At 39.5% G+C, this 17,534-nt stretch overlaps 1 protein-coding gene across 2 annotated transcripts in view; it reads right to left on the reverse strand.

Moving 5' to 3' along the window:
• Positions 1–9,180: 9,180 nt before the first annotated feature.
• Positions 9,181–17,534, reverse strand: part of ANO3 (anoctamin 3) — a 1,013,249-nt gene continuing 1,004,895 nt past the window's right edge. For both annotated transcript variants that reach the window (XM_073573877.1, XM_073573878.1), the window contains 4 exons: positions 16,418–16,565; positions 16,252–16,332; positions 11,615–11,720; positions 9,181–9,556 (listed from right to left, as the gene is read on the reverse strand). In XM_073573877.1, coding sequence (XP_073429978.1) covers positions 9,374–9,556; positions 11,615–11,720; positions 16,252–16,332; positions 16,418–16,565 — 518 coding nt within the window. In that variant the 3' untranslated portion in view covers positions 9,181–9,373. The remainder of the gene's footprint in view (positions 9,557–11,614; positions 11,721–16,251; positions 16,333–16,417; positions 16,566–17,534) is intronic.

The following is a 17,534-nucleotide window of genomic DNA, read 5'->3' on the forward strand; positions in this document are numbered from 1 at the left end:
ATGTCCATTTTTTCCTTCCACGTTGCTTTAGTTCTTGCGAAGCACCTGAAGGGTTAATAATCTTCTAGAATGTAGTTTTGAGTAGCTTGAGGGGTGCAGTTTTTAGAATGGTGTCACTTTTGGGTATTTTCTGCCATATAGACCCCTCAAAGTGACTTCAAATGTGAGGTGGTCCCTAAAAAAAATGGTTTTGTAAATTTTGTTGTAAAAATGAGAAATTGCTGGTCAACTTTTAACCCTTATAACTTCCTAACAAAAAAAATTTGCTTCCAAAATTGTGCTGATGTAAAGTAGACATGTGGGAAATGTTATTTAGTAACTATTTTGTGTCACATAACTCTCTGGTTTAACAGAATATAAATTCAAAATTTGAAAATTGCAAAATTTTGAAAATTTTCGCCAAATTTCTGATTTTTTCACAAATAAACGCAAAAATTATCGACCTAAATTTACCACTACCATGAAGCCCAATATGTCACGAAAAAACAATCTCAGAATCGCTAGGATGCATTGAAGCATTCCAGAGTTATTACCTCATAAAAGGGACACTGGTCAGAATTGCAAAAAATGGCCAGGTCATTAAGGTCAAAATAGGCTGGGTCATGAAGGGGTTAATGGATCTACATACTGATTTATTCCTAGGCTATGTCATTAATGTGAGATGAGGCGTGGGGCTCTGATATCTGGCACTCTCACTGACCTGTTGAAATGTGCTTCAATCATTGTCTAGCAGTCTCTGCCAGGTACTACACCTTAATTACTATTTTATTAATTATTATTCAGCTATTAGATCCACTGTAAGCATATAGCATAGAGAAGAACTTGCACAATACACACTCCAGACAACAATAATATTCTTTCCAGTGTCATATTTAATAATCCGTATTTTCCATTTAAAATATACAGAATGCAAATATTTTGTATCCAAGAAATAATTTAAGCAAGTGTTTTGTTTTTTTGTTTTTTTTTCTACATTTTATAATTAATGCATAAAATATGTAAACCTTAACAGTTAAAAATATTATCAATGAAATGTTAAATGTAGTTTTACGTCAATACGAACAATGCATTGCATACAATTTATTCAAATGAGTATGTGTAAATGTACAAGGTATAGGGAAGAAGTTAAACAACACTGTATCTCTTTGTGCAACCACGTGCACATTTACAAACTTTGAGTCTTTTTTAGCACTTGAAAGGTATGGTGCAAAGTATCTTGTTGCCTGGTAAGAAGGATTTTAATGTTGACGTTGTAGTTAAAATACTGAAATATGCGATGGTTAAATGATACCACATAAAATATCGAGTCTTTAATCAGATGGAATATCAATCAGGATTATTCATTTTGTTATGCTTTGCTAACAAGATATGAATGCTGGTTAATGTAAAAAGTGCTGTTATATTCTCTACGAAGGAAACATCCGAAAAAGACTAGGTTGTCTAATTCAATTGAGTGGGAGGTTGTACAAACGCAGAATCCCTATGCCCTAAACCTATTAGACAAGAAAACCAGCAGTGCTGCTTGTAGAAGTCCCCATCACCAAACAACCTATCAAGAGCACATATTGTCTTAAAGAGAATCGGACAGTGGGATCCACCCTCTTAAGCCATCTATATGGACATGTCGGTTAAAGGAAGCTAAATAAAATGATACCTTGATATCTGTGACCTGATGTCTTGCTCCATTCATTCCCAAGTCATTTACAGTCGTGAGCGGCTGTATTAGCAGCGCTCCGACTGTAAATATATTAAGCCCCAAGATGGATTTACGCCGTGGGACATGACTGAGCACCGGACAGGTAATGTATATAATTGGTTTATTATGTTCACCTTTTTTTCAGAAGAACGATGGCTTCGCTAAGGAATTACCAGTGTAATAAAGATTATAAAAATGTGTGTGTTGTATTCTTTCATTAAAATAATTTATTCTTATTGTGTGATTGTGTTTATTTAACCCTTTCTTTACTGTAGGATTAGTAATGGATTGATGTCTTATTGACACCTCTCCATTACTAATCCGGGCTTATTGGCACCTTATAATCGAAAGGTGCCATTAACCCCTTATTACCTCACTTGCCACCGCTACAGGGCAGTGGGAAGCGGGCAAAGCTCCAGATTAGGCACATCTAATAGATGTGCCTTTTCTGGGCAGCTGGGGGCTGCTGGTTTTAGGCTGGGGGCCAAGATCAATGGCCCCTTACCATCCTGAGAAAATCAGCCCTCAGCTGTTGGCTTTAGTCAGGTTGGTTGTCAAAAATAGGGGGGACCCCATGTCGGTTTTTTAAATTAAATAATTAAAAAAACAGCATGGGGACCCCTCTATTCTTCACAACCAACCTGGCTGAAGCTGACAGCTGAGGGATGAAGCCCCCAGCTGTAAGTTTCGTCTGGTTGGTTATGAAAATGAGGGGAACCCCACGTTGGGTTTTCATTCATTCTGCTTTCCTGCCAGCAGAGCAGGAGAGCAGAATCACAGCTGCGCGGTCAGCACCAGCCGCCTGGAACAGCGCTTACTGTAGCGCTTCTTCCCAGCGCCGTCCGTGTGGTCCTGATGTGGCACACGTGCGGCACACGGTTGCCACACGTGTGCCACATGGAGGTACCATGTGTCCACATGGACACGGATAGCTCCGGTACCGGTTTTTCCGGTACCGGAATTATCTGGACGTGTGAAACCGCCCTTAGATAGTAGTTGGCTGAACAGTTGATTTGCCAAGAGCTGTTTGTTCTGAATTCCCCATACACACGCACACTCAACTACAAGCATCAATGGGTTTTTAATGAGGAGAATGACGTAGACCATTGCCAGAGTTGTCCTCTTTCCCAACAAAAACAAAAGGACAAGGTGTAGTGATTCAATATTTCCAATTCTTCCCTCTATTGATATTGGTGTTTGGAGACCTCAATAAACATTAGGTGGTCTGCTGGTCCATCTGAAATCCATGGATTTTGCCTACTTTAGTGTTTATGGGGGCCTCTAGGCAGCTTTCACAGGATCATAGAACATTACAGCAGCAATACCATACTCTGGCTAATGTTTCTGCATTTGTGTTCTCTAAGTCTTTGCTTTACATAGACAGTTGACAGCATTTAATACTAAAAATCCCCTCTAGTGGGTAACCACAGTAGAAATGTGTAGCTGGTGATTTTTTTTCTTTCAGTTGCTGATTTTGCTAGGAGAACCTATAAGTTTGACCTGAAAACAGCTAATCATCATGGCTTGTATATAGAGAGCTGGGGATGGGATAGCTAGTTATAGAAGCCAGTCATCATATAGAAGAACACCACGATGTGCTGACCTCCAAGGAATGGAGGTAACCTGATCATACTGTATGTAGCTCACTTCTAACCAGTAGATAAATACTAATTCAAACATGTGCTGTAACCCTGGCTCAATAAATATCACAACTTGGAGAGGGGTGACTATAATTATGTTATAATTATGCATTTTAATGGCAATAAATGGCTTATAAGTACTAATAATTAGTTATGAGGATGATATAATTTACAGTTAAAATGCCCAGGAGTTGACATGCAAACAATGGGCTCAAGTGTTAAAAGTAAGATTATTTGTGCTATTTCAAGACATTTTAAAAATACATATTTAATTAAAAAATTATATTATTGAATTTAAATTAAATAAGTGCTACAAATTACATTTAACCCGCAAATATATAGTGTCAAACTTATGCTTGGATACTGATGAGCATTTGGAAGACATTATTGTGTGTGTGATAATGACTAGTAGTAGTCTTACTTGCCTCATTGTCAAGGGCCTCGATTATTTTACATTATAGACTGAAACTATATATTTAAAGATCTATCACTTACTTGGCCATCTTTGATTTAAATTAGACAAATTGAGAGGCAAAAATAAAAGATCTTATACTCTTATTAGCTCTAGCAACCGGTTAGGCACTTTACGTATCACTTTAGTTTAGAGTTCGGCTAGCACTACTATTATGGCTCCTTTTTACGTCAACTCGCTCATCCATAAGATAAAGAGGAAATTTTCCTTACCCTTTTACTGAGAGTTCATCTTCATTTTAATAAAAAATATAACATCTCACAAATGTAAAATGTAATGGAGCTGATCCTACATAAGGATAAGGATAAGGATTCACATACAGGTGCTGTGTATATGTGGCATGATGTTAACCCATGACAATAACTATGGTGTGTGAATATACTCTTAAAGCACTTGATTACTAAAGTTGGGTTCTTCTAGAGCTTAGTTGGTCAACTTAATGTGATTTTCAAGATTTTTTTTTTTTTAAATCCCCCTTTAGTTGTACAATTCAGTGGAGTATCCAAGTACTTCATTGTCTAGAGGATTCAGCCAAATGTTTAAAAATAATAATAATAAAAAAAAAATATGCTCTGCTTTTCTCAACTTCAGAAAGAGCACAAAAACTCTGGTAGTCCTTCGGTGCTGTTTAGAAGCAGTTAGACCGGGGTCACACTGCGTTTTAGGCTGGGGTCACACTGCGTTTTATCAGTCCGTTAGACAGACTGCATTACATGGCAGCATAACGCGGTGTAACGCAGTCCGTTAACGCTGCCATTGCCCTCCATTGACAAACTCACCACGACGCATGTCGCAAAGCAGCACGAGTTCACGATGTGTCGTCATTCAGTGAAGGAGCCTCGGACGTGGGCTGCATCATGTGAGGCTCCGTTAACCCCAGCGCTGATGAATCATCAGCACTAGCGGATATAGCATAACGAGATCGCATTATGCTATTCTGTTTAACCAGCCCGTCAACGCTATGCCTTGAAAGGGCTGGTTAAACGTAATGTGAACCTGGCCTTATTAGCATGTGACCTTTGCAGCCAATTAGTTTCCACACCAGTCATATGCACCATGTGATCACTGAGGGCCGTGACTGGCTACAGCTGTCAAGTGACAAGTGGTAGAAATCAAAGCCCGAGAAGAATTCCAAAGAGTCAATGCTTCATCTGCAAGTGGAGGAAGGCACTGGTACAATTTTATTTTTTTCATAATTTACTGAATTTTTTTAAGAACAAAGTTAAAATGTTAGCTAACACCTAAAGTCTTATTGTTCATTCAGTCATTCAAGCCAGTCCCTGCCAAAAGGGAGCTAACAATCTGTTCTCACAATCAAATGTAAACTTACTAAAGGAATGCAATAAACTCAGCGCTTTCCTATAAAATAATAAATCACAGAATAGTCAGTCAATAATGCAATGCATTTGAAGATATTTTTTGTAGATCGGAAGATGATTAGAATTATCATGTAGAGTGTAATTTTTCGATTAAACCAAATGGCAAATGTTGGTCTATTGCTCATACAATGGCAACATGGTAATAATTACTGCATGTCCAAAATCAATTTTTATTCGATAGACTAGATGAACTCAAGTATGAGACATATCTATTATATCTTTTGTCACCTTATTTGCATATTTTTAATATACTTTTTGATTAAAAAAAAGGTTAAAAACATGTAGAAAATTTGGTTGAAAAATGGGATGAAAATTTCTTGCGGTTGATATAGGGTAAATTTCATATCTTTATAGTTATACATTGCATACAGTTATCGTTAGTTTACCAATATTGATTAGCGGATACATTTCATTTCATTGTTGCTTTTTGTAAAAATTCTAAGGTTATGTTTTACATATTAATCAGACACAGATGAAGTTGCTGTGATCTGAATGTTGCCTGCATTAAAAATGAACATATTGAAAATTACTTCAATGGCATGGTGCATTGTGCTATTACAGTAGTGACATCTCTAGTTTTTGCATTAGAATATTATGCCGGTTAGGCATAACCATTAAATTAGGTCAGTAGAGCCAATGTAACAAAATAGTGCATAAAAAACTAAGTCAGTTATGAGATTTATTATACACAGCTGCTTGCCTCCAGAAACAGCGTCACATTTGTTTACAGTCTGTATTTGGTATTGCAACTAAAAACAATCTATATTTATATACACGTCTTATTCTGTCTGTCTGTCTGTAACCGAAATTCCGCGTTGCCAATTGGTCGCGGCCGCTAGGCCTCGACCAATCAGCGACAGGCGCAGTGCTCAGGCGCAGTCCGGAATTCGGAGGAAGCACGCCACCACTACCGTTGGGAGATCAGCGGCGCTAGCCGCTGATCTCCCGACGTTGCCGCGGGTCATCTCCGGCCACACACACGTCAGCAGCGACACAGCCGGGAGATGACCGGCGCTAGCCAGTACCAAAGGTCCGGAGGAGAGGAGACTCCTCCGGACCCTGGGTACCATCAACCTGTAAAAAATAGAAATAAAATAAAAAAGAGTGATATACTCACCTTTCGACAGCCTCCGGACTCTTTCTCTCCTCTCCATGCTCCCGGCATCTTCCGTTGCCGGGAGAGTGATGTCAGCAGCGGTCTGTGGCGCAAAGCATTACTGGGAACAGAAGATGCCAGGAGCATGGAGAGGAGGAACAGAGTCCGGGGGCCGTCGGATGGTGAGCATATGTAAAAAATAGAATTAAAATAAAAAATAGTGATATACTCACCATCCGACGGCCCCCGGACTCTTTCCCTCCTCTCACCACGGGCCCGGCACCTTCCGGTCCCAGTAATGCTTTGCGCGAAACACCATTGATGACATCACGCTCTCGTGAGAGTGACGTCATCTCCGGTCCTTCGCGCTATGTATTACTGGGACCGGAAGATGCCGGGAGCGTGGTGAGAGGAGGGAAAGAGTCCGGGGGCCGTCGGAAGGTGAGTATATCACTTTTTTTTATTTCAATCTCCCACTGGCCATATTCTAGAGTACCCGATGCTTTAGAATTGGGCCAACATCTAGTATGAAATAAAGAAGAAGAGAAAAGCAGCCTTCTCTCTAATCGAACACAATCCATTTATGACCGACCCCATACCAAAATTCTGTTTAGTGATTTTTTTTGCAAAAGTCCTGTTCATGTCTACTTAATGTTTTCCAATTGTGGTAGCTCTATTATTGATCCATTTTTTGTTGGATTGGACTCTGTTCACAACATGTTCATATCCAATTTATTTGCTGAATGTGTATCTCACCTATCGGCTTTTATATAATAATAAAAACAACATACACATTATGGTGAAAGGATAATAAATGTAATACCAAGGAACCAATCAGATCTGTTTGAACAATCATGGCCAATCAGAATGGCTATAATGGGTTACATACAGAATTTAGGTTATTCATGCACTATTTTATTAAATGAGCCAATTGATGAGCACCATGCAAACTTCCTATTCTATAGAGAAAATGTTTTGTGGGTAGCCACGTATATTTATATATTTATATTACATTTTTACAAAATGATGCTTGCATAATTTTTTTAGGTAAGTGAAGTGTTAGAGGGTTTGCACAGCAAAGTCCATCGCATATAGAATCTGTACATAGACAAACAAATCAAAAATGCCGCATATAAAAACAGCTGCATGCTATCCGGAAGCATAAAAATAGCGCTCTGTCCTGAAGTGGTATGCATATATGTCAGTGCTTTCGTATAAAATGAACATGTCTGCTAGCTACATTCATATAATCGCATCAAAAATGCAGAAAATATTAATTAGGCAAATATATACAAACGTCTGTAACCTGGCGTCGGTGAGACCTGATGGGGGTTTTACGGTCAGAATTTCTGATACCGGACTAAAGTAAAGTAGTGTCTAAAATTGACTTAAAAGTGTAGAAAAGAGAACCGCAATGTGCAAAAAATATGTTCAGAATTAGGTTAGAGAAGTCCTCCTCCTCCCATCAAAGATTTTACTCTCTTAATATATTGCAATCATCATATCATATCAGCACTGCGTACTTACAATTGCTCATTTTCCTTTCTACTGAGTTAGGTATTCTCTTTTACATTAGATCTATGACATCATGTGATTAAAAACTGACTAGATAAAACTTTCTAAGGAGGTCAATTTTCCTTGTATGAGTCATGAGTTACTGCAAAAGTCCCTGAGAGGGAGGAAAGGTAAGGAGCAGCTGAGTCAGGAGCAGAAGAAGGGGATGACTCATGCAGGGAGAAAAGACTTCCGATTTCTACATAGAGCAGAGAAAAGAGAAAAATTATCTGGGTAGAAAGGCAAATTGAGCAATTGTAAGCACACAGTGTTATATAATATGATGACTTCAATATACTAAGAGGATAAAATCTTTGAACGGAGTGATTCGCTAAATGTTTGAAGAAGTCAAAATTCATAGTCAAACATGGCAAAGAAAAAAAAAAGGAATTTTCAGTTTCCAAATATTACACTTTTTTTTTTCCTGGAAGAACTGGAAGAATTTTTTTTTGTGGCTTTTCAGTTGTAAGAATAATGTCACTCTAACAAATTCAAAGATTTAGAGGATCCCTTCCCAAACTGAATGATTAAAGCATAGGGTATCAGTAGTTCCCCCTCTGTTAGCTTACGGGAACAAGATTTCTAACTGCATAGTTTTGGGTTTTTTTGCACAATAGAAGTAATAAATATTTCAGAAATGTTTGCACTATTTGTAAAGCTATGCAAGCGAATGTTAAAAGCTTTTAAAACCAAATTAGATTTTGATGTGCAACTCACATCAGTATAAAGACCCATTTCTTCAAATCCAGTAGTGGTGATGTGATAGCCGGTAAGCCGCCCGGATGCTGCGGCTGCTTTAAGTGGATGCCCAGCACCCTACAGAATCAATAAAGCCTTCAGCATTGTCCAAGTCATACTTCTAGATTAAATTATGTCTTTGGAAGAATGTGCTGTAGTTTCAATTCATAGAAGAAATGTTCCCAACTTCTCATGCAAGTCTTAAGGAGAACTTTCCGATGTCACCTGTGGTCCTCGGTGTTGGGATATTCTTCAAAAATATTGATCTATAAAATGGTTCATTTAAGTTTTTGAATTTTTTTTGTAGCAAATTGCATTGTATTAATGGCCAATTGCACTGCTCAAACATAGGCTGACCTCCTACATGACTGGCTATAGTGGGAATTTAGCGCAATGACCTCTACAAGTCAAGAGCAGCCATGTGAGATATTAGGAGACACAATGTGGAGGTGGAATTTTGTTCACATAACCACGCAGATATGAGCATATAAAAAAACTCAGAATATGGTTTCCAGTTAAAAATTTGACAGAGTTCCCTCCGCACTGGAAACCATTTAGTTCCCATAACACTGTATCAATTAGAAATTTTTCTTTGAACTACTGTTTATATATATATATATATATATATATATATATATATATATAGCTGGTAGACACATATCATTATGCATATATTGCCCTATAATAATAGACATATATACAAATCATGATATGCAGGCTTCATAGACGATACACCATTTTTTTTTTTCATCTCGGCTGCTTATTTGTAAGCGCAGTATTTTGTTTCTATATTGTCACTTAAGGCCATTCATGGTTATACTGTTTTCCGTTCTTTTTCCGTTCGCGTTGTAAATGCTCCAGTTCAGCCTCGTACATCATCTCCTGGACCAGATACTTTTCTCGCCTCATTCGGTCACACAGATCTTTTGGCATATCGGGGATGAGGTAAGCAATAAAGGATTTAATTCCAAACACAAGGTGCTGTGAAAGAAAAAAAAGATTAGTATTACAATGGTTGGAAATCATATAGCAGCTTGAGAAAGTATTCACCCCCTTGGCATTTTTTGTGTTTTGCTACTTCACAAACTGGAATTTCACTGTTGTGTTTTTTTTTTGAGACTTTGCAACAGTTCATGTAAAGAACATGCCTACATCTATGAACGTTTGGTTTCTCTTATTGTGAACCAAACAGCAAATAGGACTAAATGACTGAAGACTTCAGTGTGCATAACTATTCACCCATCCCAAAGTCAGTACTTTGTAGAGCCTCCTTTTGTGGCACTTACAGATTGTGAACAGCAGTTTTCAGCTCTTTCCACAGATTCTCGATTGGATTCAGGTCTGGACTTTTTACCTGGCCATTCTAACACCTGGATACGTTTATTTATGAACCATTCCATTATAGATTTTGCTTTATGTTTGGGATCATTGTCTTGTTGGAAGACAAATCTCCATCCCAGTCTCAGGTCTTTTGCAGACTCCAACAGGTTTTCTTCAAGAATGGTCCTGTATTTGGCCTCCATCCATCTTCCCATCAATTTTAACCATCTTCCCTGACACTGCTGAAGAAAAGCAGGACCAAACCATGATGCTGCCAGCACCATGTTTGACAGTGGGTATGATGTGTTCAGGGTGATGAGTTGTGTTGCCTTTACGCCAAACATATTGTTTGGCATTGTTTCCAAAAAGTTTGATTTTGGTTCCTTCTGACCAGAGCACCTTCTTCCACATGTTTGGTGTGTCTCCCAGGTGGCTTGTTGCAAACTTTAAACAACACTTTTTATGGATATCTTTGAGAAATGGCTTTCTTCTTGCTACTCTTCCATAAAGGCCAGATTTGTGCAGTGTATGACTGATTGTTGTCCTATGGACAGACTCTCCCACCTAAGCTGTAGATCTCTGCAGTTCATCCAGAGTGATCATGGGCCTCTTGGCTGCATCTCTGATCAGTCTTCTCCTTGTTTGAGATGAAAGTTTAGAGGGACATACAGGTCTTGGTAGATTTGCAGTGGTATGATACTCCTTCCATTTCAATATGAATGTTGTTCAGTGCTCCTTGGGATGTTTAAAGTTTGAGAAATCATTTTGTATCCAAATCTGGCTCTAAACTTCTCCACAACAGTATCACAAACCTGCCTGTTGTGTTCCTTGGTCTTCGTGATGCTCTCTGTGCTTCAAACAGAACTCTGAGACTATCACAGAGCAGGTGCATTTATACAGGGACTTGATTACACACAGGTGGATTATATTTATCATCAGTAGTCATTTAGGACAACATTGGATCATTCAGAGATCCACAATGAACTTCTGGAGTGAGTTTGCTGTACTGAAAGTAAAGGGGCCGAATAATATTGCACACCCCACTTTTCAGTTTTTGCATTTCCACAAAAATTTAAACTATCCAATAAATTTCTTTCAACTTCACAATTGTGTCCCACTTGTTGTTGATTCTTCACCAAAAATTTACATTTGGTATCTTTATGTTTGAAGCATGATATGTGGGAAAAGGTTGAAAAGTTTCATGGAGCCAAATACTTTTGCAAGGCACTGTATCTGTTATCCCTAGGGGCTGAGTAGTAAAGTTACATACGGTAACTCATTGATTAAACTAATTGTTTTTTGGCAAACTGCTAGACCATGAAATATCACTGATAGAATAGCATAAGGTTGCAGTCTTAGATATTTTGCACCCCCACCACTTTCAATTTATGTTCATCTATCATCATCTATCTTGTACCATACTGCACACCATTGATGAATGCCTGTGCAAGCCTGTTAAAATGAAGCAGAACAGCTTGATCTCTGTGTAACCTCTCTATAACATACATTAGTAGGTCCATAGAGGGGAAGGAATGCTAACTGGGGCTTGTATATTTATACCTGAGAATGGGTAGCATTAACACAATAATGGTTTCCCTAACGTTAAATGACAAGCCAATGTGTGAACTGTAAGTTATTGTTTTAGACAAGGAAGAAGAAGAATTAGAAAATATCCATGTAATGCAATATGTATATTAGCTCCATGAGTAACATACATACCTCAAAAACTATGATAAAGGCTAGTCGCGCAGCCAAAACGTGCCAAAACTGCAGGGTGAATTCATAAGGCGCTGAACTCCAGGGAGGCGCTCGGTAGTCTCGGTATCTGGGGACAGGCAAGAAGTTGGAATTGGAATTCTAATCTGTCTCAAAAGCAAATCACCTATTCACATCAATACTCGGGTTTTGGCTGTGAATGGTTGACCTACTTTATTAGGTAACAAAGCAATTCTTATTGTTAAATGACTTGGTTTTTATAACATATAGAATGAGTGGATAATGGCAATGATAACGTTTCATACCAGGATTGTAGAATTACATTTATTTTTTTAAATTCCCTCCATGGCCTGTTTTTGTTTTAATCCATAGAAAAGCTCATATGATTCTTTAACTGTTGCTCAACAAGGATTTTTTAGCATCCTCACTTTTTCTATATAGAGGTATCCGGTGAGGAGCTACAGACAATCCCCCTCTCCCCACCATTTACATTGCTACTTCCAATAGGAGGCACTACAGTTCTAGTCATCTTCCTCTTTGAAGATACAATTTGCATATTTAATTTCAAGAGGAGCATTGTATGGATTTTAAGCCTCCTCACACTGGCATGCTGGACCAGGTATGTCACTCTCCAGGAGAAATGTTACCCCTTAGAACACACAAACTGAGAATTTTGATAATGAATGATCAGTCCTCTTGAAGAAAGACTCCACTTTCTCTGATAAGATTTATTACAAAGTTGCATATTTTTACATGTACTAATAATTTATGAAATAAAATTAAAACATTTGTTACTTTTTCAGGAACAAATTGTATTATTTACAAAAAAAAGTTAATATACCATTCTGAAAAAACAAGAATTGAACTAATTTTCCAGACTCTTATTTGTTTTTCATCTTTATGGTGTTCACTGTAAATTAAAAATGATGTCTTAACTTATTGTCTAAGTCACTATGGCTGCTGTCTTGCCAACCATATCCTGAGATACGTACATTTTTATTTTTGTGTTGATCGAGCTGTGTAATGGCATTTTTATGGTGTGATCACTTGTTTTTGTTGCTACCATTTCAAGAAAGTTTTTTTTTTCTTAAATTTTGTCATGTGTTATGAATGGGTCACCAAGGAGAATGGCAGGAACAGGCTAAGCCACCAGAAGACCAGAGAGGTTGGTAACTAAGTGGATTACAGACCCCTGATCCTATCCACACAACTAGCAGTAGCTGTGGAGCGTTCGTACGATGCCCTAGACGCTTCGTCACAGCCGGAGGACTAACTAAGCCTAAAGACAGAAAGACTAAATCTAAACTGCCCTGGAGCAGATCCCCAGAGGAATAGACAGCCCTCAAACATATATTGTCGGTGAGACAAGATGAGACACAAACACAGGCAGAGAACAGACTGAGCAAACGGTCAGGCCCAAGCTGTCTAGACAAGACAGGACAGAAAAAGATACTGTCTGCAATCACGCACAAAACCCTGAAAAAGTCCAACACTTCTGATATACAAAAAAACCTGAGATCACACGATCTCACCCCGCTAGATCAGCACTCTGGTATAAACTGGCAGCAAGCAAAAAGATACTAACATAACAGGGGACTGAACAAGCTGCAACATATGAAGCAGGACCCAGTGCTGCCCACAGCAGAGAGCATGCTGACTCCTAGCAGGAAAAAAAAAGCAAAAAAACACACAATCAGATTAGATACAAAGGATTAGCAAAAGAACCACTTAGCTGAACATGCAGATCAGGCAGGGGACAAAAGAGCTCCAAATGCACACAGAGGAAAAAATCACCAGCAACCTTCAAGAGCAGCCAGCTCCATTATATGCTCCCAGCCAGTAATCCCAGATTCCCAATTATCATTGTCAGGTAGAGAACTTCCATCCACCTGGCCAGCTCCACTACTCTCAGTAACCAGCAGAGGGAGCTTCGGCACAGAAATCCGAGCAAGGGAGTTCACAACAGTCATGGTTATTTTGTATGGCATGTATCATGCTGAATAAATAACATGCTATTTTAATATTTCTGAAAGTTATGGATGTTGCATAATTTTTTTTTATATTAACATTTTTTATAGAGCAACTGGGAAAAGCATTACATTTTTTAACTTGTTTCTTAACTTTTCATATTTTTAGTCTTACTAAGAGAACTGAACGAGCAGGTAATTGCTTTAAAAAATACTGGATCACTTTAGTGGAATGAAAGATGGAGACTAGTGACGAGTTAACGTGCTTGGATGTCTTTTCTGAGCATGCTTGGGTGTTATCCGAATATCTCGAGCGTGCTCGTATATTATGTTCGAGTCTCTGCGGCTGCATGATTTGTGGCTGTTAGACAGCCTGAACATGTGGCACCCCAGAGTCCGTTTGCCATGGTGACATTGCCTCCCTCTAAGGGGTGATGTCATGCCTGGAGGCAGGGGGGTTCCCCATGCCAGGCAACACAGTGTACATGTCAATTCCTGCTGCATGCCAGAAAGGAGAGCTTCCTTATAAATTCTGGCCAGCAGGTGGGGTTAGTGAGTCAGAAAGAAGTCAGCTGAGAGAGTAAATAGGAGATTTCTCATGGAAACAAGAGCCAGCTGGAGTTCGTGACAGGACAGTGAGAGAGGAGAGTTGGCAGTTGGTCTGTGGAGAGGGAAGGGACAGGAGCAGAGACAAGGGCTCTGGGGAATTCAAATTGTGTATAGCTGACCCCAGAGCGGAGCGCTGATAAAAATGGATGCCAGAGTCATTGGCTGGGCAGGTGCTGTATGCCCTGACAGCCGAATCTGGAGGGCAGAGGACTGCAAGCTCCCTGGCCACACCGAACGCTTGAAGGCACGGCAGCAGACAAAGAGCCTGGGGCTGAGAGTGAAAAGAACAGTGCCCGTGATACAGGCTCACGCTGTCTGCCATACAGGTTAGAAATCATCACGCAGGAGAGGGCCGCAGCTTAGCTACAAGCAGCAAGGACCCAAAAAGAGAGCGCAGAAGGAAGGTTTCCAACCCCACCTGGCAGGGTGGATCCCCTGAATGCCTCCAGATAAGCAGGACTCAATCCATCATCTGTAGTTGGTATCCCAGATTGCATCTACTTTTAAGTAAAAGGTAAAGAAAACTGCACCTTTCTGTGTCATTGACTTTTTCTCTGCACCCCAACGTTCGCCACCATCTGAACAATCAAATATATTTGCCCTGTGGCCCCGTTCTACCCATGGGGAGCTGAACCATCTTTGCTGCGTCACTATCAGCACCAGTGGACCAAAACTGCAGCGTCGACCACCCATTGCCAAACACCACGGGTGGCGTCACGATTAAATACCACATAACTATCCTCTATTTTATGACTTGGCCAGGGCCACGGAAGCAGATCACGGCCCTGTGACCTCCCCCATAGAAATGTCCAGTCCGATTTCAGGTACCCCACAGCCCTGGTGGGCACGTCAAACACATGTGGGGATTGCCTGTTTGTTATGCAATCCCCACATGTGTTCAGGCTGTCTAAAAGTCACAAATTATGCAGCTGCAGGGACTCGAACATAATATAAGAGCACGCTCAAGATACTCGGATAACACTCAAGCATGCTTGGAAAAGACGCTATCTGAGCATGTTCGCTCATCACTAATGGAGACCTCTTCTTTTGTCTGTTTAGATGCCAAGCTTGGAATTGACCATGGCTTCCAATGGGTTAAACTACTGGAATCTGATTTATCTCTGTCCCTGACCAATGTAGGAGGAACCTGACTGTATACTAGAGCTGGTTTCTGGACCATATGAGGTATGTCTAGCTCCTAAGCCTGCTCCATATGACTTCTTTCAGCTTAAAGGCCTTGTCCAGTCTTTTAGTGAAAGTCTGTAGTCAATCTAAGTGCAGACATCCAAATCCTTACAGATCGTGCAACTCATAGTGTTAGGATTCTCCCGTGTCGCTGCTAAGAGCAGGCTGTCACCAAGTAGACGAGTTTCATCAACTTCAATGGAACTTTTTTGGATTTTGTGAACTGCTTGACATAGTACACAAATACTAGTGCATTAAAGGATCGATATTTTATTCTTTTTCGCTTTTAAGAATAAAATATCGATCCTTTAATGCACTAGTATTTGTGTATTATGTCAAGCATCACACGAAATCCCAAAAAGTTCCATTGAAGTTGATGTTTGGGCGGTCACTTGTCTGACCTTTGGACGTGCAGCAGCTGACTAATAATTCCATGCGCTATACCTCTCCTATATCAGGTGAGTAGAATTTTAGTACCTTTTTTAACTTTATCATCGGATAAGACCCTATTTGCGCTTTTCTCCTTTCCTATAGTGCAAAACAAGTAGACGAGTTTGGCTTCATTAAATTCACTTGTATTGAGCAAGTCCGATTACATCTAGTCAGCATGTGACCGCATGTAGGCAAATTCGCTTACTTGCAGTCACGTGACCGCCTGCTCTCATTGTCAGTGCTGTAGAATCTTGACAGCATGTGATGCGTGCTCTGTAAGGATTCACACAGTGACTGGAGACTTTCATCACCAGGCCGGACAAGCCTTTTAATCTGTTTATGTAATGTGGATTACAGGAGAGTATTAATATTAATTATTGATAGGAAAGGGTTAATAATGGCTGATAATTTCTACATGATGATAGATATATGTAAGGTTTGATGTACCTGCAATACCCAGTAAGCCCTTCACCAAGTTCACTTAGGTCAAATATAGATAAACTACTGTTCACGTAGCCTCGAAGACATCTGCAACACAAACATATCTGGATTTAGGACACAATAAAAGGACCCATGTACTGTATCATATCAGTCACCAGAAGGCAAGCATTACCTCTCATGTCTGTATCCTTCATCCTGACAGGGTCCATACTTGAAGGCGTACACAAAGCGAGGGATATAATCAGAGGTAATCGCAATGACAAAGGCATTGGTAATAACTGCCAGAACACCAATTCCTTCCAAAATCCCATACCAGATTCCTAAAAAAGTGTATTAAAATCATGTGTTAAAATTATATACATAACTTTCTCAGTAAAAATCTATTGAATTTTTATTGGCTGCTCTGTAAATTGGGGTTCAATATGCAGATAACAGCTCTGGGGAGAGTGACTGAGCATGTGTGACCAGAAGCAATCAGCTCATTAGATGGACATGCATATTGTCATACACGGTGAACACCAAGTGACGTCATATCATGTAATCTTCACTGGATTGGGTTTGATAGTGTCTGGATAATTGGGAATAAGTGCAAGAGAAGAACTCATTCAAAAGTGTCTATTGTTCAGCTAAACAAAAAATTATTATGGTAACCTGTCAACGGATTCATTCTACCCAAACCGCGGGAAGCATTAATCGGAGGTGTGCTACACAATTGCAGCAAGGCACATTTTTCTCTGAAATGCTTTGGTATTTCAGAAGAAACATTCTTAAAAGGTCCAATTTCTTTCAGTAATGTTGCAATTGATTGACAAGTCTATTCCATAGCGAGAGACCTGTAAATCACTTAGAGAGACGCTGATAAAAACAGGACGGGGGTGGAACCAAACTAGTCCCATGTCTCATGACCATGCTCTCTGGCCAAATCTTCAAAGTCTGAAATTTCAGAGAAAAATATACCTGGCTGCCATTGTTCAGTTAGTCTCTGATTCATGCCTAACACATTTTAGACACCATGAATTAGGTGATAGGATTTATTTTAAAGGGCATCTGTCAGTAGGATCAACTCTTCTAAGCCGTCAATATGGGCATGTAGGTCATAGGAAGTTTAGTAAAATGATGCCTTGATATCTGTTATCCAATGTCTTGAAAGAGAAGCCATCTTTTTATTATATGTAAATGAGCTGTTCAGGACTATAGGCCGGCCACTGATCTGCATGAGAATCTGCTTCCAGAGAATATTTTAAATGAAAGGGGGCGTTACCAGTGTGATGTGTAATGACTGACAGTCT

The sequence above is a fragment of the Dendrobates tinctorius genome, unplaced genomic scaffold (assembly GCF_039654945.1).
Source record: "Dendrobates tinctorius isolate UK_male_01 unplaced genomic scaffold, ASM3965494v1 ptg000037l, whole genome shotgun sequence".
Lineage (NCBI taxonomy): Eukaryota > Metazoa > Chordata > Amphibia > Anura > Dendrobatidae > Dendrobates > Dendrobates tinctorius.